We start from the raw sequence: 24,087 nt of genomic DNA, 5'->3' as shown, positions 1-24,087 counted from the left end.
GGTGGATGAGTGGTATGAATGAAAGAGTGAGTGAAGAGAGAAAAATGCATGGCTAGACGGAGAGTGTCAATGAACTGATGTGCAAATGAGCCGTCTCTTTGCTGGACACGCTGTTTGAGAATGTGAGAATGAGTTTGGCCTCCCAGTGCAGTGTCCTGCTCTGTCTCTCTCATGTGGCTACTCTGTGTTCCCTCCAGCAGCCTGTGAATGGGCCCTATGATCTCTTCCTGATCCATAATGCCATCCCACACTGCTACTTTTGATCCCGAATGCTTTGTCCTCAACTTTTACATATTAAATCTCTCTCTCTCTCTCTCTCTCTCTCTCTCTCTCTCTCTCTCTCTTTCTCTTTCTCTCTGCAGCCGGGGAAAGATGGAGAGGTGGAGGAGCGTGGTCGGATTCTCATCTCTTTGATGTACAGCACCCAGCTGGGCCGCCTCATCGTCGGGGTGGTGCGCTGCGTTCACCTGGCTGCCATGGATGCCAACGGATACTCTGACCCCTTTGTGAAAATGTGAGCTCATTCAGTCTTTTCCCTCCCCCTCCCTCCCTCCCTCCTTCCTTCCTTCCTTCCTTCCTTCCTCCCTTCCTCCCTTCATCTCTCATATACTTATTTACATATACATACCCATCCATCTCTGATCCTTGCTGTGTCAGCTGCTTCAAGTGCTCTGTAATTATCTTTGATGTGTTTCAGTGTTTGCACTGTGCTGTAACTTTCTGATTCATAGTCTCACTGAGTCAACACGAATCAGTATGCACATAGTACGTAATCAATCCGAGGTGCAGGTCCCTCTGTGGGAATATTGCAATTGGTAGTCCTAACACCAGATTCCCCATGTCCTATTTCTTTCATATGAACGATGTTGTTGGTATGTGTGTATGACGGGCTGGAGTCTAATCATCGGATGTATCCATGTTTGAAACCTAGTTTCCTGAAGCCTGACATGGGGAAGAAGGCCAAGCAGAAGACTCAGATCAAGAAGAAGACTCTGAACCCAGAGTTTAATGAGGTCTGTATGCCATCCCAGTCAAAGTGAAACATCACCCACTCAAAGCAGCTCTTCACACTCATATGGCCCACATATTCACATGCATTACTTTCTTGTCTTTCCTTATTTTTCATTAATATTTTCTTTCTGTCTTTTTTCCCCTTCATATTTAGTTTTTTGCTCTTTCCTCTCGACTTTCTTTTTCTTCTATTCCATCTCCATTTTTTGCTTGCTTTCTTTCCATTTTGATGTCTTATTTATTTGTTTACTTGAATACTGACTTGTATACATGCAGCATCACATCGCTGTCATAATTTCACAGAAAAAAAAATGAAATGCGAAATAAGAATTTCAGCAAAAACCATGCTTGTCTTGCAGGAATTCAGCTATGAAATCAAACACGCAGAGTTGGCCAAAAAGACCCTGGGCATTTCCGTTTGGGACTACGACATTGGCAAATCCAATGACTACATCGGTGAGGAAGGAGTTTCATAACATTCAGAAGGGCAGCTCTTTGCCGGCTGTTTCAAACCTAATTACCTGAAAGCTGTTCCCAGAGGTGCCAAGCCAACTGTAGGCACCAACACAATCTCAGCAAAGTACTCTCTCTCTCTCTCTCTCTCTCTCTCTCTCTCTCTCTCTCTCTCACTCACTCACTCACCCACTTACTCTCCCTCTCTCTCTCTCTGTCTCACTAAATCATTTTCGCAATTGAAACATTTGCACAGAATTGAAGCAATTGAGTCACACTGTAAGATATGTTTCAGTTTTCACACTTGATCACATTGAGTTGATGCTTTGCTGCACCTTCCCTCATGGTGTAAATAATGGTTTCCATTACCATGATCCATTCTGTAAACAATGCAAAGCAAAGACTGAATTTTATTTAGAATGGACATTTTACCTTCCCCAGTCTCAGTACTTGCCTAGGAAATGACTTTCAAAAGTCATTTTGAAAGTCATTTTGATCTGTTCAAAAGGGGGAAAGAAGCCAGCATAGTGCAAGCTGACTTTATTATTGTCAAAACAACTTCAAAGACAGAAACCTGGGACAAGAAATGTTGAAAATATTGTGCTTTTAAGCACAATAGTTCATTTTTCTCACTCATAGCAAATGTTACATTAGACGGAACAAACGTGAACTGGATGCACAGTCCTCTGCTACTGTACACTGTAACTCACAGAGATGCTATCCTCCTGAAAAGTATTGTGGTTAAGTTGCAAATAAGCATCTTTTGAATGTAACATTTTGTCACAATAAAATAACACTGTTGATATTCTAAAAAGTTGAAAAGTTATTTTAGGGAACAGTTTACATGCAGTTTGATTGTAGATATTGGTCACAGTTTGATTGACAGTTAATTTTCTCTCCTTTTTTTTTACTCCCTCTTCTCCTCCGTCTTCCCGGGCGTCGTGGTGACAGGCGGCTGCCAGCTGGGCATCACAGCCAAAGGCGAGCAACTGAAACACTGGTACGAGTGCCTCAAGAACAAGGACAAGAAGATCGAGCGCTGGCACACCCTGCTCAACGCGAACCACGACACCAGTGATTAAGGGGGCTCCGTCGGGGCTCTGTCCACCCCCTCTCATGCCCGCCTTGCATGACGTCCACCCCTACTGACCGCCGTCCACACATCGCCTCCACGCCACACCATGCTTCTCCACCTCCGGCTGACCCCAGACCTCCACTGTTGACGATGTCCAGCCCTGCATTCCTTAAACGAACTAGCACTCGTATCTACTTTGGTCTCCTTTTAGACTTCAATGTCCTGCATCCTTCTAACAGTGGACTGACTTTAACCACTGCTGCACTGAGCACCCCCTATCCCATAAACACCAAGCGGCCCTCTTTCGGGCGTATCTCACCGCTCTTACCGTCATAATGTGCAATCACTCCTGAAATACTCGAGAATGTATTCATTGTCATGAAACAGACAGAGAAAGAGAGAGAGAGAGAAAAAAAGAGAGAAAAAAATAGAGATGTCATTCTTAACTGAGGAGAGTAGAGAGACTCAGGGGTGGCCACTGATTGGTCAGTCATGGGATTGTGATATCTCCAAAGTTTATGCTAAAAAAAGAAACTGAAATGTTTTAAAAGCGACTTCAGAAAACTGCAAAGCTTAGACGATGAGACTGAGCCTGCACAAAAAAAGCCGGCACAGGGTAGGTGTAGGGTCTGCAGTTTGCCGCCTGCACTGGGCTGGACATGCCGCCTCCTCTCAGCTGTCAGGTGTGGAATGTTGACATCAGATGACGAGGCCAACAGGTGGAAAGCACAGAGTCACGTGTAGAAGCATGAACGAACGAGAAGCTAACACCATTACACAACCGCGTCCTCACCCATCTCAAGAGATGAGAGCATTTTCTTTTGTACATTCAAATGCTTTATCACGTCTTAGCAACATGTCAAAAAGGTATCAAAGATAATGGCATAAAAAGGGAAATCAAAACACAGTAAAGAAAAGTGGAGCATGATTGACACAAAAGTGACAGGCCTGTGCTATTGTGAAATGCAGTGAGCTCTGACAACTTCTTAGGATTATGTCAAGACTGTTCTTTCTTGTTTTAGAGTTAACCTGTAGTAGTAATACTTAGTAATTAATTAGCATCATGACTCACATTATTTATGATATTTTGTGATGATTACTTAGCATTGTAGAATGGAAATACAGTATTGTCCATTTGGGCTATAAGTGCAAAAAAAGTCAGTTTATGTTGAAGTTAGCTTTGGATGTACATGGCCTAGATGCCCACTTATGGAGTTATGCTTGAAGTCATGTTTCTCAATGTTAGATACCTTGACTGACTTGTAGGTGGTTAGAGAGTGGTGAAAACAAACAACAACACAAAACTCCTGTTGTGTATATTAAAAAAAAAAAAATGGGGGAAAAAATCAATGCACAGAAACTAGTGGTTGTTTACATGAAGCCGTAAAAGAGCAAATTGTCCCTTCTCTTTCTCAGACCCTTTGGGAGTGGAAATGTCACATGAGATTTTCTACCACATTGATTCTACCTGAGCAGAGAAAGGCAGACGCCTGCATAATCTCAGCACCACTTGCTCTTACTGCCTTGTCATTCCTTCTCGGCAGGGGGGAGGAGGAAAGAGTGCGTAGAGTCCCGACCTGTCGCTCGCTTTCGAGTTCCACAGAGCGAGAGTTCGCTCAACTCTCCCCTGCCCGTTCTTGCATGCCAAGTGCTTTGTGGCCTCTCCCTCGTCTGGTGCCTGGGGCAGTCATGCAGTATGCTAAGGCATCCTCCATCTGAACCCCACCCACTGCCTCAAGCCCCCACCCCCTTTCCCAAACTGCACAAAGCCCCCACCCCTCTCCCCCCTCCCCTTCTTCAAATCACCTGATGCTTTTAGCGTGTGGCTACAGCCCGATCCGTGTGTGAGTAATCAGGAAAGCACACAATATTCAATGGTATGTGACCTCAAGAGTTTCTATCAATCTTTCTGCTGCAAGTTTTCATGGGAGCCCCCCCCCCTCAAGCCCTATGCATGTGGATAGTGTGTTGTTGTTCATGATGTAGATGAGGCTTATCCCCACTCCCCATCCTCCAACCTATCCTCTTGACTTCCTTCTTCCTAGCACTTGATAGTCCCCCCTTATGTTTGTAGCACTGTTCTAGCCCTCCCCTCTTCCCTTAGATAACCTCTGGTTGCCTGTCAGAATCCCCCCCCCCTACAATAGTGACTGTGAATAATGCCTGAAAAATTTTTACATTGATGCAGAAAACCACCCCTTAGTTTGCAGGGTAAAAGATATGTGGTGCACTCTGAAGACTTTAGAAATTCAGTATTCCAAAATTTATGAGGGGTGGGTTTCTTCAAGTGAAAAGTTTGTGAGTCTGCTTAATTGGCCGTTTGCCCATAAAGATGCAGACACAGATGATCCAATGAAACAAAAAATAAATAAATTAAAACATGATTTACTTGTCAAACCTAACACAAGTTTTTAAAATAATATTTATGTTTAAAACTAAGTCTACCCCATTCTCCCTGTTCTACATGTTTACTGCTTATGGAATGATTGCTGCTTTATCATAATGGACTGTATATATGTAGTGCATGTCCTTGAGAAAGCAGAAAATAACTTGTATGTTTGGACTTTGTTTTGCATGTAAAAATATCTATTTTACATAGATCTGGTCCTCACTGACCAATAAACTCTCATGTAAACTCCTAACTTACAAGTGTCATTCTTTGATTATGGTTATTTGTTGTTGCTGTTGCAGCTCACCTCACTCCTTTATTTATTTATTTTTTTTAAATGCTTTGCCACACCTTCTACACGTCTTTAGAAATTAAAATTATTTTGAAACAATGTGCAATGTGTTTAACTTGCAAACAGGTTACTTCATTCGTTTGTAGATTATACAGTTTCTGTAGTCTAGTCAGAAAGTAGGAGATATTTTAATATGTTTGTTATTTTGTTTGTTGGTCATGCTAAGTGGCGATCCAGCGTTTCCAGTTCCACGCTCTCTGCATTTACTGAAAGAAGTGATTTTGTTATGTAAGGTTCAAGTATAGGCACGCACGAAAGGTTAACATGGAAATAATGTTTCCTTGAGCAGCCTTCTGGGTGCCACAAGTAAATAATAAACAAAGCATTCTTCCGATAACAATTTCTGGCTTAGAGGGACCAAAAATACTGTCGAACCCAAGCAAACAACACTTAGTGTCTTAATTTGCATTGGCAGCGAAACACCTCCACTAACCCTTCTCTTCCCCTTTCTGTTGGAGCCAATGGGTGTAGAATATAGTATTGTACAGTCATTCATTGGATCCGTCAGATGGTGTCAACGCAAACGTCATTGTTGGTATTGAATGATTTCTTTCCGGCGGCTACTTGCAATCGTGTCTAGAGAGCTTGTGCAATCGGTGCGCCTTTGCGCATTTTGGTAATGTGATGACCGTGCAATTAGCCTCCGAAGCCTCGTCTATGGATTTAAGTTACGCTGAAGAACTGATTTCGTTGAGACCGGCGTTTCCCAGGCCGCTTTTTATAATTACTTAGTAGTTGTAATTATTGTATTGTTTATTTATTGTTAAGATGCAGGTGACAGTTCTGTTACCATTTACTTTGGCCATGCTCTGTCCGTGGGGAGTATCAGAAGCCAAGGAAGACGAGCTTCTGTGCTTCCATGCTCACTTAGTAGTTGGGGGCACCCAAGTAAGTTTTCTTCTTGGGAAAAATGGGACACATGCAAAGTCTTTAGTGTTGTATTCAAGTATTTGGAATGAAAACCGTCAGCTTGTATACTGCAAAACAAATGAGAACGATGTGGTCATCGGACATTATCTTTCTTTATGTCGTAGAAGGCAAAACGTGCAAGTTGATGTAATCATTGCAAACAGTTATAATTTTAGTGTAATAACGGGACATCACAGTCCTTGTTATGGAAGGGACACTTCAGTTTCAGAGAAGAATGACCCACAAATAACGCAAATGGGAAGGCGGACCTCAGGAATCACAAGGCGGACAAAACGTGCTATTATTTTTCCAGGTACCCTATGGTGCGGCACTGGTAGCAAAGCCCTTGAATATGAACAGCTCGGTAAGTAGAAAGTTGTGAACAGACAGTTTGATAGTAATACTTGAACAGGGTGTGTTGATGGAAAGCATCCATAATTCCCAAAGGCTTATGTCGCCAAATTTCTTCATAATTGAAAGGCTCTAGCCTATGTGTCACGGTTCAAACTAGATCTAGCGGAATGTTACTCAAGGGATTTCCGTGCATAATAGCAATTTCTGATCAAGTGCCTCATCTTTGCTGTGTCTGATTTTTTTGTAGATATGCACCTTGAAATAATGCACTTAATTTATTATACCCAGTGTGAAATTGATGTGGTCTTTCAGAGCTTGTTGGTGTTTCCCTCCTCAGGCATGTTTGAGCCCACAGACAGGTGCTGCCGTGAACACGACCACTGTTCCAGTGTCATCCACTCCTTCACGGTGAACTTTGGAGTCTTCAACCGCAACATCTTCACTGTCTCGCACTGTGACTGTGACCACAGGTGAGCATGCCTGCTGCTGTCTTCGCCCCAGAGGGGGTGAGGGAAGCACGCATGTTAAAGAAAAAGAAAAATGGAATGGGTGACCTTCATTTGTGAGTCTTACAGGGGGTGACAGACAGCTGACCCCATGGAATGACATCACACACACACATACGCATGTGCACGCACATGCATGCACGCACACACACGCATGCACACACACACACACAGACATGCATGCATGCAGGTACGCACACACACACACACACACACACACACACACACACATATTTACAGGTATAGAGAATGTTCTCCCCCTCCGCCTATCATCTCTGCCAACTCTGACTCTGGCATCTAAATTTTACATTCCACACACATGGAGACCATAGTCATCACCCATTATCCAATTCCATAACCCCCTCTGGCTGTGGTGGGTGTGTGTGTGTGTGATGTAGGGTGTGTGGGTGTGTGTATGTGGCAGTGGGTTCATCATCTCTCATGGTGCCCATGGAGACTGGCAAAAAGAGACATAATTGGGCATGTTTCAAGTAGGTGTATCTGGAGGGGTGGGGTGTTATAACATGATTGCATTTATGGTATGACCTTTCCAAAGAAATGCCCTAAGTTGAATGTTGTGTTGCTTGAGAGGACTTGTTCTTCTGAGGAGAAGATTGTTATTGGTTTAAAGATAGCTTTATGGTTTGTTGAGTTTTGTTTTTAAACACTTGTGTGCAGTAAGCAGGTGTTTGATGATGACAAACTAAGTGGATTGTGAGTCATGACTGAAAAGTTCTCCTTCGTTGAATGAAGCTTGCCGAATCAAATAACACAAGCTCCTGTCCCCTGCCAGATTCCGCCAGTGTCTGATGGACGTGAACGACGCCATCTCCCATATGGTGGGCTACAGCTTCTTCAACATTCTTCGGGTGCCCTGTTTCGATTTCACCCAGAGGAAACACTGCTCCAACCCCAACTGGTGGGGAAGGTGAGTGGAGCACCTCTCAGGCAACATTACGGAAGACTCAGACACCGGATCTTGTTTAATTAGTAGGCTACTGTGTGAAGATATCTTTCATCGACCTGATCAAATGGAGCAGACCACCCACAACATCAAAGCGTCGCCGCTGTCTGAATTGTGGATTTCTGTGAAGATTCTCTTTTTTTTTTTTACTCCTGTTGCACTTCTGAGATGGAGTTAATTCCAATGTGCCTGCATACTACTTCTAAAGTATACTTCAGCTCTTTAATTTCCTAAAGTGGGGCCGTACCACACAGACAGGTGCTGCATACCACCATATAAAATAGGACAGTAAATGTGACTGTGTGATGTCTATATACTTACTGTGTCGGAGAGAGATACAGTTTTAATACTGGTTCTGACTTGTACAATATTCCACTAAACCCTCCCCAAGTTGAGGTCTTGGTCACAGTGTTGCTTTTTATTTATGGTCCCCCTGGAAACAAGTCTAAGCCTATCTCTAGTTATAGTTATGGTGCCTCCATAAAACAGGTCTACACAGAGGATTGTGCTGTGTGTGTTGCTTGCTCCTGTATACATCCACTGGATGGGATAGCATTTGTGAGTCCAATTAACACATACTTTTTCTGTATGTCCACAGATGCACAGAAATTCAAATGGCACCGTATGCTGTTCTCCAGACGCAAGATCTATATAATGCCACCTACTTGATCTCAAGAACTAAGGACCCTGTCCTATCAGTAGGTCACCATGTGACAGTCGAACCCTCAGTTAAAACCCCCATCACATCTCGAGTAAAGCCTGTGACTCCCCGAGACTCTGGTAAACTAAAGCCAGTGAAAGGGAACAAATTCCATCAAAAGGCAAAGAAAGGAAGGAAATCTCAGAGCCGCAAAGCCAAGAAAGTGGCTCCAAGTCAGTCAGCTACACAATCAGTTACCCCTCTACTGAGAAAGACTTCATTTCCATCAAAGATGACAACATTTCCAACAGTAGGGGATGTAAATAACACACAGAAGAATGTATCTTTCTTTTTCAACCCACAAACCACATCACAACCATCGGAAATACCAGGCAAAAACACAACAAGGTCTCAAATGACGCCAGCAGAGAAGCTAATGAATCTTTCTTCAACACAGACACCTGCAGCGTCAACACCACCTAGTTTTCTTAACCAGACAGTACCACCCAGCCCACAGGCCTTTAACCAACCCACACAAATTCAGCATCAGCAACGGCGATGTGAACCAAGAGGTATCCCCAGAGGAGACACATTCTTCCCCACTCACTCTGGGGAAGAGGCCTGCTTGGAACCAGAATCACCCCTGGAAGCAGGAGACGCAGGGAAGGAGAGTGGACATCACAAAGGCATGATTCAAATTCCAGTCGCTCAGACATCAAGGTCAGATAAGGTCACTACACCCCTGACTGAGGCATCTGCACAGGCAAGGAATACATCAACAGCAGTTACCTCAAATGACCCCACAGCCAATGTAACAAAGTCACCCCAGGAAAAGGCAGTGCAGACATCCACACTAACCACAGTGGAGGCATCTAGAGGTATAATAACAACCACTCAGAGTACAACCAACATTTCTCCAAATCAGACCAGAGCAGCAGTATCAACAAGGAGTGAGATGACAGAATCTTCACAACAAAAGACCCCACGTACAACACAAAGGGCGAAGAACAGCCCAAGGAAGATCTCAGTGAAGACTCTGCCACGGACAAAGAGTAACTCTGACTCTGCCACATCAAAAATACCCAATCAATCAGGTACATCAGTGTGTCTCTTGGGGAATGGTTGTTTAACTGCTGAAGGGGTTTGCTTCATATCATAGCGCATAAGCCATACTCAGTCCTAAATCCACAATCCTCTCTTGTCTAGACATATTCTACCATTTATATGAACTGTTGTGTTCACTTATAACAACAGAAGGAGTGAGAGAGTACCAATGTAAGACAGTGGTAATCACAGTCGTGATCACAATCACAAACGATCATTTTAGTGTCACCACGGCGTAATCTCACCATGGCAGTCAGATTTCAAAGCACGGACAGCTGGCCAGGAGAAGGGTGTGAGAGAGAGGCAGCTGTATAGCTGCAGGGGTAATTCTCAGCCATAGGGCACACATACCTCAGGTAGCATCATAGCGTAGGGAAGCCACGACTCTAGCTTCAACTATTTGTCTTCAGGCCAGAGGATAATGAAATGTACAAACCCACGGAAGGTGCAAACAGACCACAGTGATAGTCCAAAGTTATAGTCATTTAAAGTATCAATCAACATTTTTATCCTTATGGTGATATCCATATGGTGATATCCTTATCATTGCATTAGTTCTATGATTCTGTAATATGTATTGAACAATTTCATAATATATTTAAGTGTTGTAGGAATTGTCATGCCTAATAAAGTCCATTCGTGTAGGTTTACATTTTCTGGACAGGCAAAGCGTCTATCATTGCTTAGAATAAACTTCATGTTGTTCTCTGGTCTACTGTAGGCAATCTTCTCTGCAGTCACCTCAAAGACTTGGATGACTGTGCACATAAAATACCCCCTTTTGAGAGAAGATATGGCTACAACAACAATGAGTCAAAGAGCATTTACCATTGTGACTGTACCCACAGGTAAGAAAAACAGTGCACACATGAAACAGTAGCCTATTTCACTCACTGATAGGGGGGAATTGCATGAGTTTTCTTTAACTTCTCCCTTTTATTGGTTTTATCCTAGGGTCCTTCATATCAGAAACATATCACAAAATAATGTCTTGCCTTCACTCTTCTTCTCTGTTCTCTTGTCACTTCTTCATTGACTACCCTCCACCGCTTCTTGTAGGTTGTCAGGCCACATCAGACATCTAAAGGATGCCAAAATCATTCAGACCCTTTTACAAGATCATGTGTCTTTGCTCTGTTTTGGATTGCAGAGTACCAAATACTGTAGCAAGAGTACCAGGTAAGAATGCCAATTAAGCTGTTGAGTGTAAGGCTAGTATTACTATACAACTACAGGCACATTTAAAGGCTATCTCTTTGTGTGTGTGTGTGTGTGTGTGTGTGTGTGTGTGTGTGTGTGTGTGTGTGTGTGTGTGTGATGGAGATAAAAATTTTTCCTTTATTTCTTTGAGGTGTTCGGCTGTTGTTTTCCCTGCAACCGGCTTGCTGGTGGCTCTGAGGAAAATGGATGATGGAGGAGAAGTAATTAAGCAACAACGTCCAAAGCGATACAAAAGAAGAACTCCTGTTTTATTGTATAAACGCTGCTTGAAGATAATGCAATCAAAATTAACGTAGCATTTCATTTTTTAAGAAAATTAATCACTTTTGCCTGGATTTTTATTTAATAAATGAACGTGTCAGAGAACTTTCATACACAACAGTCTCAGATTAATCATCACAATTTAACATAGTCACTAATTTACTGTCACATTTATAGCCTAACCGGTTGCTTATTATTTAAATTGTATTGTTGAGGATCAGATGGGACTTGCAAGTCATCAAACTTGTCTGTCAAATGTGCCAGTTCAATGGCCTCCATACTGTCCACTTGGTGGTGCTGCTAACACATCATATTTGCTCTGAAGCAAGAGGCGCACAGTAGTTTGGGTTTGCTTACGGGATGTTGCATTCGAGGAATTCCGCAAAGGCAACTTTATTTGATACATTAGGTCGTACTAGACGAGAAAAATAGAAACATACATCCAATTGTCAAATACGTATTTCAGAATGAAGATGTTCAGGCCTATTGGTAGCCTACTAAAAGTGCGTTGTAGAACCTTGCACGATATGCTAAACCCTGAGATACATGTAAATTATCTGCTCAGTCGTAATTTTATGTTGCTAATAATAATAATTGGAAAACGGGTTTAAATCACCTTTATCTGAAGAACGCAAACCCACATTTGATAACCAATAATCGGGCTTTCATTGGTCCACTTTGTTGTGGTGTTTATCGTATTGCGCACGGCATGCCGGGAAAGACTTGGGCTAAGAAAAATGGCGTCTCACTGACAGCTGAGGAGCTTTCATTATCTGGGTGTTAAAAGGAAAAAACAAGAGTTGGACCACCGCTGAAGCCTATCACTTCAACGCACATCGTGCATTGGCCCTGCCTAGAGTTGTACCTTAGCTATATAGGGAGGCCATTGATGAAACAGTGGAAATATAACGAATTTGAGGAGAGTGTCACGCCCACCCCACCGAAAATACGGGAGAGAAAGCGCTCTATCAGAAAAGCCATTAAGCCAACCTGCGGTGTCAAAGCAGAAGCTTGCTAGCTACCCAGCTAGCTCGTTAGCCGCAGCTACAAGCTGCACGGGCGTCGCTCAACTGACACTATTTGGTGGTGTTTTATTTTCGCTGACAACACGATGTCTGTTGCCGGGTAGAGCACTACGGTCACCTTGGGTACTTAATTTTAATGTTCGACCACTACGTTAATTTTCCAAGGGGAGAGAGAGATGGGCTCAGGGGCCGTCGATTCGTCCCAATGGCTGTCAGTGAAGGAAGAGACTATTTTCCTTCACGATGGGCTCATTCGGGTGACAGACCTGGCCGAACTACCCAGTGAGATTGGGGTTTCGGAGCAGGGGGACACCGAACAAGAGGTGGGTCTCATTAGCTAATGTAACCGTCATGATGAAAGTGTAACGTTATGCATGCATGTTATGAATGTGATCTCTCATGGTAGTAACTCTCATTTAGCAAACATATATGTCAGCTAACGGTACATCTTCGGAGATGTACAGTGAGTGTAACAACTGTCTCTGATATACATTACCCGGCGTTAACGTTACACTTGTTTACATTTTCGTCATTGGTCCGAAATGTGCTAGCATGGGTTGGTTACAGTGTAGCGAACAGCAGATTCTTAAGATTGTTCCCTTTCATTACTGATTCAAGACATGGCTGTGTGTGTGACTTATTTGTTTGCGACATCTCCGAAACGTTGATGTTGCTGTTGTTACTGTATTTTGGTAACAATTAGCACTAGGCTCCCAAACTTCGGAATAACAGCTAGCCTGCTGATAACTCAGCAAGCTAATCATTAGCATGGCTCTGTCAGATAGCGTTATCTCCTCCTACCGTTATGTAGCTAGCTAGTCAGATATCAATAGGTGACAGGACCCACAAAGTGGACAGCTCACTAACCAATTTACTTTCTCCCTCTTATTACCCTTTATGTCTGTTTATTGACACATAACTTACGGTTTCTGTAAGTGTGTGAGGGTAGTTGGCGTTAATATCACATTTGACCAACGTTAACGTTAGGTTACAAAGAGCTTATTTAACATAGCTGAATCGTGTTGTTAGCAGATACCCAACATACAAATGCTAAGGTAGCCATGTCAATTTGGGATAAACACATACCCTTCGAGACCATTAAGTCAGTGTTAGTGTATGGCATTAGGATTTTCCAGCTTTGCTGAAGGAAACGTGTCATTGTGCGGTGTGTTGACCTGCTTTTATTCATGACTAAAATATCTGGAATATTCTGGATCTTTAGAGCCGTGCCGACTACCTTACCCCAAAAGCAGTCACAGCAGCCTACTTTTAACTGTCCAGTGCCCAGACAGTGACTTAATAATAAGTAATATGGAATTCTTCCTACCATTAAAACTTTTCTACTCTTTTATGTTTTCAGTTTTGACGATTTATCATACACACCTTTTACACCCCCCCCCCCCTTAGGTTTGGCCCACCTATTTCTTTGTACCTACCATGTTTCATTGCATTATTGATGATTCAAACCAGTCTTTTTAGTTGACCTCAGCAGACACAAATCAGGAAGACCAGTCCATGTAGATCTAGTCTGATGTGGACTCCCATGAAAGATATGGGAGATCCGTTTCTCCTCATGACCCCATTGTGTTCATGTTTGGCCTGTCCGGTCCATACAATAACCTACAATTGACCAGTAGCCATTCTAAAAAAATAGGCTGACTTTCCTCTCTTGTCTGGAGCCTGGTTATGTTTTTTATGTAGCATTAAAAGGGTGTGTAGTGAGAAATTTCTGGTCATGATGTTGACAGGTGGGTGATGGATTACAGGCCATTTTCTGTCTGGACTCAACATAAACAACATCATAATCTTCTGTCTGTGTCAGCATTTAGCACTTTCCCCAGCACTGTGCACTGTTCTGTAGCTTTCTGTTTTGTATTGCTCGTCCTCGGTCAACACCAAGCTGTGGCAGTAGTACTGTGGAGTGCATCGATTGCAGACATGTGAATAAGGTCGAGTTAATACTATGTAAATAGCTAGGTGATAAAGCATATGCCTTCCTTGAGGTTGAATTAATTCACCATGCAATAGAATCAACATAAACCAATGCAGGACAGATACCTGGGCAGATGAAGAAATCATTGCTATTGCTCATGTTCTACACACTACACACCTCTGTAGTATTATCTCAAGGGTCTCTTTATATTGGTGAGAACCTGGCCAGAGTGATGAGAAATGCTGTGTAACCTCTTTCCTGTCGGGAAGGGGGCAATCTGCAGTGATTTGCAACCTGAGCCTGCAAGGCTGTGTATCTCCAGAGTGGAACTGTAATACAATCAGAGCTTTGAAGTTGTGTCCAGAGATTGTAGGGGAGAGTGCAGGAGGGGGGACAAAAAGACAGAGACAGAAATGGAGGGCAAAATGAGAGGTCAAGTGTGGTGTGTCTAGTTTGTAGAAACAAATGCAGTGAGCAGGAGCAACCTTGTCTCTTCTTTTTGTGATAGATTGAAGTTACTGTTTCTTCAGCCGCTGTAGGCTAGGTGTCCCCTTACACTGGTGCCTTATGTAATGCGACATCGGTATTTGCTACTCGGCTATCACCAGAGACCCGTAGCAGACCGCTCATCATGATCCGTCACTGGGATGTTATTTACTGGCACCAATTGGTAATGCGTCACTGCATTTGTGACATCATCCCATCTGTACGTTTTTTTGTGTGGATGTGTTAAAAAAAAAATGTGTGGTAGACCTCCCATTACCAACATACACAGATCTACAATACTCCCCATGTGATGCAGGGCTTCTGGGTATTTTTGTCTCCTCCCAGAACTCTCCATCCACGGTAACGCAAGTGTATCTGGAGTGGAATCAATGCTGTACAGGCCAGCTAAATGGCATAATGGATTCCGACCTCTCTAATTCAGCAAGGCCGTCAAGCCTGGCTGTAATCGATACCCCAGAAATGTTACTTAGGAACAGATGCTGAGCTGTCTGATACGCTTCACTGCCACTTATCATCTTGATTGGCTTACAGTAAAATATGATACAGGAGAAATCATGTCCATGAGAGTAAAACAGTGATTTAAATTTAATGGGCCTCACTGTCTTAATTTTGTATTCTACCTGCAATACACACATTCATTCTGTGTGTATTCCATTCTGAAAAACGCACTTCAAAAATGTAAATTGGGTCTACATAACAAACAACAGACTGCTGTTGTTTACTCTAAGACGAGTTATAGCCTTAGCTTTGCTGCTTTAGAAGTATAATGGATGGGTGGGTCAATAGGCCTATGTATCAGGCGTCTTGGCTAAATGGATATAGGGTAAAAAGTTGGCAAGCTACACTATGACTAAAGTATTGGGATGCCTACCACTACAGAGAGTGAGAGAAGGAGATTGGTCTGCACACTGTATATGGGCTCCAAGAAATACTTTATTTATTCTAAAAAGGCAATGTTTCGATCTCAACAGATCTTCATCTCCCTCTCTTTCTCTGACACGTTTTGTCTGGCACCTGTAAAAACATATTTTGGATGTGCGGTGTGCGCACCCATTTCCACAAATGCCTACCACTACACCCACAGTAACTTCAATGACATCCCGTTTTTTAAGTTCATATAGGTATTAATATGGAGTTGGTCCCCCCCTTTGAAGCTATAACAGCTTCCAAATTACCTACCCAAGCTCAACCCCTGAAGAAACAGTGTTATACTATTATGCCTCCACCAGCATGGCTGTCCGCAGTGCACAAAGCAAGGTCCATAAAGACATTTAAGTGATTTTGATAGAACTGGATGGATGAACAGACTGGCTCACAGAGAGCAGAGTTCTAAATAGCATCAAATACCAGAGCTGCGTTCAAATTCGGCAAACATTGACAAACGTTTGTGGTGAACATGTTTTTTCTAAACCGTTAAATTTGAACGATTTGGTGTTAACATTCCATTGTAACGGTAATTGCATTGTTACCATCGTCAAGCCCACGTCCAGCTCCACTGTTTGTCTTTTAGAACTACCTCCTCAGCCTGTTTGTGAGTGTTTGTGAACGCTCACCAAATACTCAAGGCAAACAGAAACCTGTTTGCAAACGTTAGCTTATGTTTGCCAAATTGAACGCACCTCTGGTCTTCTCGTCCAACAAGTCAATTATTTGATGCCCATTCAATAGGAAAGTGAACTAGATGTAGTGACCTGTTGCCTAGAAAGTTCATGGTTCTTTTTGACAAATTAGGACATGATTTTCCAACACATTGTGCTGGTAATTAGTGACTGATCTGAGGTCAGAGACAGCTCCATGGGGGAGAAGTTATGGCTGGGGGTTTTAGGTGAAGTTATGAAATCCAGACTACACTAAATATCCACAATGGAAATTTCACACAGTGTTGCTAACTAAACCTATATATTTTGGTTGCATCCTGTGATTTCTGTCATGCTGACATGATTGATGCTCTGTCAAGTGTTAAGCTATCCCAGTGTTATAATCAAACCAGCAAGTCAGCATCTACCTGAGCCATTATAAAGTGGGAGAGGGCTACTCCTGTGCACTGTTGTTTTATCTCACAACATTTTTTAAATCAATTAGGTTAACATTTCACAGAAAGCCACTGTAAGTGAATGTTTCCTCTGTGATTTCTGATCAAAAGAGCTTGAGCAGACAGCATTCTGTGCATTCATTTATCAAATGTCCTGATATAGCTTTTATGGAGTCCCAATGTTATGCCAGTTTGTTTCTTTGTGTAGGACACACAACCGTAACCAGGCCTTGGCTGCTATGTACTATGCATGTTCCCAGTCCCTCCCCTTTCTTAGGGAAAAATGAGTTGTAGCAGTACAATAATATAGGATGACTCTTTGGTCAGTTGGTTTAGGCAGTGCAGTCACTTAAACCTCTGAAACGAAAATCCGGTCCTTAGAATGACCCCTTTGTCTGTTTTAGCAAGGTTGTGCTCTTGCCCATCACCTGATCTGTTCTGATACACCTTATCACACCCCAGCTCACAGTGGCAGTCTCAGAGGGATGATCGGTCTGCAGTCTAGACTGCTGATACAGTCTCAGATTTGGAGAATCCACTGAGATGTGCACTGCATTACAATCCAGAGTGGCATTCTGGTGTTTTGTGGACAATTGCAGATAGGCTAACCCAGGGGTGGGCAACTAATTTCCCCAAGGGGCCACATGACAAACTGGGACTGTTGAGGAGGGCCGGACCCAAAATACCGAACTCAAGTCTGAACTCAATTCTGTTCAATTCTATTCTGTTCTTGTATAACATTAAGTCAATCATATGGTTTTGTTTACTAGTCGTAAGAACAGATGAAAATGTGAGGGAGACAAATGAAAAACAGCAATATTTAATCTATGTCCAGTATTTAATCCTAATTATCGAAAATAATTTTTTGACATTGACATTTTTTTTCCAGTTTTCAAAGACTAATATCTATATAATTAGGCTAGGTCATGAAAATGTGAAGGAGTCAGTACAACCGATAGGCCTGTGCCACCATTTCATCAACACTCAATATTTCATCATTAAATCATTACCATCATTAAATTAACTCTATGCAGAATTAGACTACGAAAATGTGGAGCAGACAATAGTAGGCTGTCATTAGTTAATCAACATGCACAAAGAAAACTATTTAAAAAATGTAGGCTATGGTTTTGCTTTATGCACATAACTGTGATTGGTCAACTCGCTCTGTGTGTTGAGCCGGCTGCTTCAAGCAACCTGTGGGTAGTAGCATCATACTAGTTCGATAAGCTTTGCAAATAAACTCAGACATATTTTGGTTACAATTACGGGGTTATCCGATTGTAAACTGTCTATCTGCCAGTAACTTTTTGAAATGAACACTTCGTATCGCCAACGAGCAGCAGTAGGAGTTCGTTCTAACAACCTTTGCGGTGGTGAGCGACGCAAACATAAGAGACACAAAACTTTGAAAGGTTTACGCCGACGTAAAGGCAACTGCATTGTGTCGACGCAGAAGCATAAATTCACCAGCACATCAATGAGGGTGTTTACGTCGTATGCATCCACGCACAAATGTATGGGCGTACAAATAGCAGTCGCTTTCAAAATAAAAACAACGATATTGATTTGCATGCATTATCTCTATGCTAGGCTCTTGACTATTGTTTTTTCACGGACCTTACGCGGGCCGGTCAGGGAAAGCCCACGGGCCGGATGTGGCCCGCGGGCCGTATGTTGCCCATGTATGGGCTAACCTGATGAAGTGAAATCTTTCAGAACCGGTTATGACTTAGCTGTTTTAGACAATCTTACTGTCGTACTAGCAACTCTTGTATATTTCTTTATGAAATGGAGTAAAAAACAGATCAGTTGTAAGGTTCAGGGAGAGTAGAGAGAATTGTTAATAGAAATAAAAGTATGATATTGAAATTCATATTAACTTTGTTGGAAGCTCTTTTTAATGTCTAGCACAGTGGAGGAGCTGTTTTGATGTTTGATATCGACACACTTATTCTATATATTTAGTAGTCTTGGAGTGATTGTCTGAAATGGTCCCCTCTCTTTCCCTCTGTTCTCAGATCCTCACCTTTGAGACGAAGAACCCTGTGGAGCTTGCTGAGCGTCTGCGGGCCGTCTGCGGCAACCAGAGCAATGCGTACGCCCGTCTGCTGGAGTACCGCCTCAACGCGCTGCGGGGCCTCTGGGGCGCCCAGCGGCAGCTGGCCCTGGAGGAGCAGCAGGATCGCGAGGGCGTCCCGGGCCCCTCGGCCAGCTCCATGGGTGTGGGCGCAGCGTCCGGCGGCGGAGTTGGGGGCTCGTCCGGGACGTCGGGATCCGACGAGGAGGCCCTGGCCATGTTGAAGCGCCAGGGCCTGCTGCACCACCACCACTCGCACGGCCACCACGGGCACCAGTCGGCCGGGCACCAGGCGGGCGGCACGGAGCAGGCGCCCTTCACCTCGCGCGTGGGGCTGCTCTTGCTCTTCCCGCTGCTGCAGTCACAAACGCGCAACGACCCGGCGCTCTGCGGTGTCACGGCCGAGGTGCTGCTGACCTGCCTGCGCGACTGCCAGCCGCTCAGCCTGGGCAAGGAGCCCGCGGACTGCCTCAACGGCCTGGAGGGGCTGCTGTGCACCTGGCTGGAGGAGGGGGGGCCCGGGGCTGGGGTCCCACGCCCGCTGCACGGGATGCAGAGGGAGAACGCTGCCGCCGCCCTGGTGGCGCTTGCCTGTGCCAGGTGAGACAGAAGGCCTTTTAATGCAGATATCCCGCAATAATCACGAGAAGAAGAGGCAACATTATGCAGCGGTAGTCACCTAAACAGAGGCGGCAGAGTGCTGTTGTTGCCCGAAAGACAGACAGACAGACAGACAGACAGACAGACAGAGAGAGAGAGATTAAAAATTCAGTAACGTTACCCGTTAAAAAATGCGGATTATTGAATCATCTCTCAGGAGATTGAATAATATCACAGCAAGGGTTTTCTAGGCTGAGTGTGTGTATCCCTAGTGCAGTAAGCCGTATTCGTGATGAGCCCGAAGCCTTCTTCTGTCGCTCTGTATCACACTGCAATGGATGTGTGTGTTTTGAGGAAACATCGTCCCAATTTAGACCTCTGGCCTGAGGCGCCGTAGGCTGAGCGTTTCAAGAGGGGATGAGGTCAATGCGTTAACCAGAGGCACCACTGCTGAGGGCCTGTTTTGTTTAATCTCTGGCTGTTACCCCTGATGATCTAATATGACATCAACCAGCAATGTGAGGGTAGACATCAGTAGTTGAAGGTGGGGTGACTTTTTAAGGTGAATTAGGTCATTATGATCAGCATGGCTCCTTCTGCTTTTTGGCCCATAATGCTTAAAATGAGAGCAGATAAGGAGAGACCTGCATTATATATGAAGGAGAGCAAAGGTCCATAAAAGGTATTGGAAGATGAAGGAGGCATATGATATTACTGTTACTTTTCAGGGACTTTTTACTTGGGGACAGTTTACTTAATTACCAACTGCCAAAAGGCCCATTTTCTCCCTCATGTTAATCTCTCTTTGTTCTGTTCTTGCTCTCTCTTTCTCTCCTCTCTCTCTCTCTCTCTCTCTCTCTCTCTCTCTCTTCCTTCTGTCTTCTGTTTTCTTTGTGTGGTTTCCATTGCTTTTTAAAGCCCACTGCTGGCGGTGACACGGGAGCTTGAGTTGTCAAAAGCAGAGTGGTGAAATGGAGGTGGTGGTGGTGGTGGTGGTGATGGTGGTGGTGGCAGTGGCGTTCTGGGCTCTGCTGCTTTTGTGCAAGCGTCTCTTTGGCTCTTTGTGTGAGGGAAGCGTCCAGCGTTCTGGCTTCTGCTGGGCTCTTTACGTCCCCACGACCCCCACCACCACCACCCCCCCCCCCCCCCCCCCACCCAACACACAGGGGTCAGAGGGAGGCAGAGCCTGGGCTTTCAGAAGGGTGGGATGGGAGGTGTTTGTATTGGGATTGGTGGACAGAATCTGACTCGTATATTCTAGATGCACTGTTTATGTCTGTCTCGACGTGTGTTTGTATCTTTGTTTTGTGTTGTTTGTGTGTTGTGTTGTTGTGGAGGCTGTGTTTTGACTGACTCCCAAAAACACTCCGTTCACTTGAACACAAACTCAATATGGGGATGTCATGATTAACACCCACAAAGGCACACACACACACAGACAAATGCAGGGGTTAAATGTCACACCACTTTGTCTTGTCCTCATTTGATGACGTCAGCAGCTGTGGAGAAAGCGAACTTTTGAGGCATTTGTGTCAAGCAGGTCTGAATCAGCTAATATTATGACCTCAGCCCTGTGCCTGTGTAACACTGACTCACACTGCCGATGACTTCCCACACTCCATAAACCATACACATCCAGAAACACTCCTCCCCTTATTCTCATAATGTTATTTTGTCATCCACCTAATATAATTCCTCGTCTTTCTGTCTATGTGTGTGTGTGTTTGTCTTTCCCCAGGGGATCCTTGAAGACGTTCATCCACACAGTCCACCTGCTGCAGAAGCAGACAGACCTAGGCCAGCTGCCTGTGGCCGACGTGTTGTACAGGTGAGCGTGCCCGGTCACTCCCGCACAGCACCTGCATGCCTATTACCAGCAGGGCCGTCCACATCCGGCAGGGCACTCCAATGCCCCCACTGTTCACTTGTCATCGTAGAACATTTTGGGGACATTTTGAACTGGCTTTGAGCTGTCTGTAAGTGGAAGGGAAAGCACACAAGCCAGCAATGTTATCTTTTTACACACTGCGCTTGTTTTTCATGACAAGCATTAGAACTGGATTTGCATTAGACAGAACTGGTTTTATTCTACTTTGTTGAACAGTTCTGCTATATGGACAAGGAATTGCTGGATTATGGATGAATATATCTTATAGCTTAGTGAGACTATACAGATATAGTAACTCTCTCTAATAACTAATGCATAGATTTCTAATGCAGATCTATTAACATTAACATGCTTAACATATTAGCACATACATTGACACAAATCTTAACATCGTCATAACCATTCACTGTTCTATATGAACAGTCTATGGTCATAACACATCAAATGCTAATCCCTTAATTAAGTGGCTATGTAGTGACTAATGACTGTTACCACCACTTCCTGACTTTCCTTTGGTTTCCTGCACATGATGAGCTCCTAACATCATTCAGTGAGAGCAAGGCCGGTGTTTTGATATGATCAGGGCCGCGCTGCCCTGCCCACCGCTGTGTTTGGAGGCTGAGCTAATTCACCTTCCAGCCAATTTGCTAATGACCTGAACGTTCTACCACTGAGATAAAACCGTTAAATGTGACACGAAAAGGAGAAGAAAAAAAAAAACGCTATTGCATATCTTAATCCTTTGAATCATCCTAAAATCTTTATAGTTAGTGACTTTTTTCTTATAAGTATATTCTTTTGCTTCCGTGAGGGAAATTTGGTCTCTGCATTTATCCCAATCCGTGAATTAGTGAAACATACACAGCACACAGTGAACACACAGTGAGGTGAAGCACACACTAACCCGGAGCAGTGAGCTGCCTGCTACAGCGGCGCTCGGGGAGCAGTGAGGGGTTAGGTGCCTTACTCAAGGGCACTTAAGCCGTGGATGTGGGCATGGGAGAGCAGTGCTCAACCACTTCCCCCGCCCACATTTTTCCTACTGGGTCAGGGATCGAACCAGCAACCCTTCGGTTACAAGCCCGAAGCCCTAACTAGTAGGCCACTGCTTCCCCATATTTACCCTTTCAGTTGCATAAACAAACGTGCATTCCTAAGGCATTTCCAGTGGCACAGAAAACAACATTGAGCTAATGGAAACTTGGGGACAAAAAAGTTTTAAGAGCATTATTTTGTAGAGCATTATGCTGAAGTCTGGTTCATTTTCATTTAAAAGTATCTGCGTTGGTTTTGAACGTTTCAACCAGAAACCGTCTAGGAAACAACTAAAAGGGTCTATACGCCTAGTTACCGGTAATTATTTGGCAAGAACAGCCCAGTTTTCAGTATCACCCCGCTCTATCTCTCTAGTTTTCTGCAGCACTCTTATCAATCTCAAGTCCGTTATCGTATCGATATCGGCCACAACAAACCAATAAACATTGGTTATCGTTATCGGCCATACATGGGTGACTGGTATCACTCCAAGGTGCCCGGTATCACTCCAAGGTGCCCGAGGGCACAGCGACAGCCGCTAACCTACGCAATGTGCCTGCCATGTCTATAAATAGGTCGTCTCTTCACCTGACACATGAACTGCTTCTTATTGCTGGTTTATTTTTCTTTTTTTGTTCTATATTTTAGAATCTGTTGTATTGTTAATACCATCACGTCCGCAAACAGCAGTTGGTGGCCCTCAGTGGCTTTGGCTCGTGTTGGGGATCACTTTAAAGTGTTGTCAGCATCCCTGCCTTGTGTTTTGCACTCCTGTGTAGGTGTCACTGTAATTAAACTCTCTCTTTCTCTTTCTCTTTCTCTTTCTCTTTCTCTTTCTCTCTCTCTCTCTCTCATGTCTTTCTTTCTCGCAGGCTGCTGCTTCTAGAGGGGGGGCCGGGCTCTCCATCATGTTTATTAGGGGGGAAACACAGTGTCTCCTGGGGCTTTGAGGACATGCTGCCTACCCCAGACAGCAATGCAGCCGCAGCTGAGAGCAAAGGTGTGTGTGTGTGTGTGTGTGTGTTTGTTTGTTTGATTGTTTGTTTGTTTGTGGTGAAAAGGGTGGGGTGTGAATGGTCTGTCTGTCTCAGTGTCAGTATCTGTGTTTCTCTCATCACACATGCATGGATGTGTGTTGCGCTGTATTGTGAGTGAGTGGAACTGCATTGGCATTTTATAGGCCGCCTCTATAGCGTCCTCTGCGTGCTTGTTTGTGCACATACTTCTCCCATTGGGCATGTGCGGTAAGCTATGACTAAGCTCTTTGTCTTCAGCATGCTGGTGTCAGTATACTGGACGAAGTCCATTGGCCTTTTTAAATTCAGTGCCAGCCCCCCCCCCCCCCCCCCCTCCCTTCCAATGCGATGATTAATTCATATCCATCCGTATATTATTCATTTCAGTGTTTCATGGGACGCCCTGGCACTGTGTAGTTTGGGCTCATTTTGACTGTTAAAGAGGCGCATTCTCCTCATGAAGCCGATAGTTGCTATGTTTCTGAGCACAATTCTGGTGCCGAGTGATCGATGAGCTGACCTTGGGCACTCCTGTAAGCCAATACATCCCCCCCCCCCCCTTCAGTTCACAAGTCGCTGATTTGGGACGTGACCTGACCTGCCCACACCACCGTCCATTCCAGAAACCCTTGTAGGTGCAGACCAGCTGAGCTGCTCCCAGATCAGCTGCCCTGCTTTCAGACACCCTCCTGTATGTAGTTTCAGCACACGGAGCTGATAAAGGTTGCCATC

General features: G+C 44.1%; 3 protein-coding genes across 3 annotated transcripts in view; all 3 read left to right on the top strand.

The window, feature by feature from the left end:
- Positions 1–2,546, top strand: part of LOC143128100 (rabphilin-3A-like) — a 15,539-nt gene extending 12,993 nt beyond the window's left edge. Inside the window, exons 12-15 of the mRNA XM_076289777.1 lie at positions 363–514; positions 932–1,013; positions 1,371–1,467; positions 2,416–2,546. Coding sequence (XP_076145892.1) covers positions 363–514; positions 932–1,013; positions 1,371–1,467; positions 2,416–2,546 — 462 coding nt within the window. The remainder of the gene's footprint in view (positions 1–362; positions 515–931; positions 1,014–1,370; positions 1,468–2,415) is intronic.
- Positions 2,547–6,696: 4,150 nt separating this feature from the next.
- On the top strand, positions 6,697–10,940 carry LOC143127093 (uncharacterized). The gene is made up of 5 exons (XM_076288397.1): positions 6,697–7,013; positions 7,843–7,977; positions 8,612–9,747; positions 10,479–10,605; positions 10,817–10,940. The coding sequence occupies exons 1-5, from the start codon at positions 6,793–6,795 to the stop codon at positions 10,938–10,940; spliced, it is 1,743 nt and encodes a 580-aa protein (XP_076144512.1). The 5' UTR covers positions 6,697–6,792.
- A 1,037-nt stretch (positions 10,941–11,977) lies between these two features.
- The window catches only part of hectd4 (HECT domain E3 ubiquitin protein ligase 4), an 80,968-nt gene continuing 68,858 nt past the window's right edge, over positions 11,978–24,087 (top strand). The window contains exons 1-4 of the mRNA XM_076289303.1: positions 11,978–12,587; positions 18,758–19,416; positions 21,155–21,244; positions 23,212–23,339. Coding sequence (XP_076145418.1) covers positions 12,441–12,587; positions 18,758–19,416; positions 21,155–21,244; positions 23,212–23,339 — 1,024 coding nt within the window. The 5' untranslated portion in view covers positions 11,978–12,440. The remainder of the gene's footprint in view (positions 12,588–18,757; positions 19,417–21,154; positions 21,245–23,211; positions 23,340–24,087) is intronic.

Source organism: Alosa pseudoharengus, unplaced genomic scaffold (assembly GCF_046254945.1).
Source record: "Alosa pseudoharengus isolate Yale_2024_CS ecotype anadromous, Long Island Sound unplaced genomic scaffold, YU_APseudo_1.1 YU_APseudo_1.1_scf_17, whole genome shotgun sequence".
NCBI lineage: Eukaryota > Metazoa > Chordata > Actinopteri > Clupeiformes > Clupeidae > Alosa > Alosa pseudoharengus.
The sequence above is the reverse complement of the archived record's forward strand: the minus strand, read 5'-3'. Positions and strand labels throughout refer to the sequence as shown.

Excerpts from the sequence above, each read along its gene's own strand:
- LOC143127093 (XM_076288397.1), top strand. The coding sequence starts at position 6,793 with ATGCACCTTGAAATAATGCACTTAATTTATTATACCCAGTGTGAAATT. Across the intron at positions 7,978-8,611 it reads AACCCCAACTGGTGGGGAAG|ATGCACAGAAATTCAAATGG; the intron begins GTGAGTGGAGCA and ends GTATGTCCACAG. Across the intron at positions 9,748-10,478 it reads AAAAATACCCAATCAATCAG|GCAATCTTCTCTGCAGTCAC; the intron begins GTACATCAGTGT and ends GGTCTACTGTAG.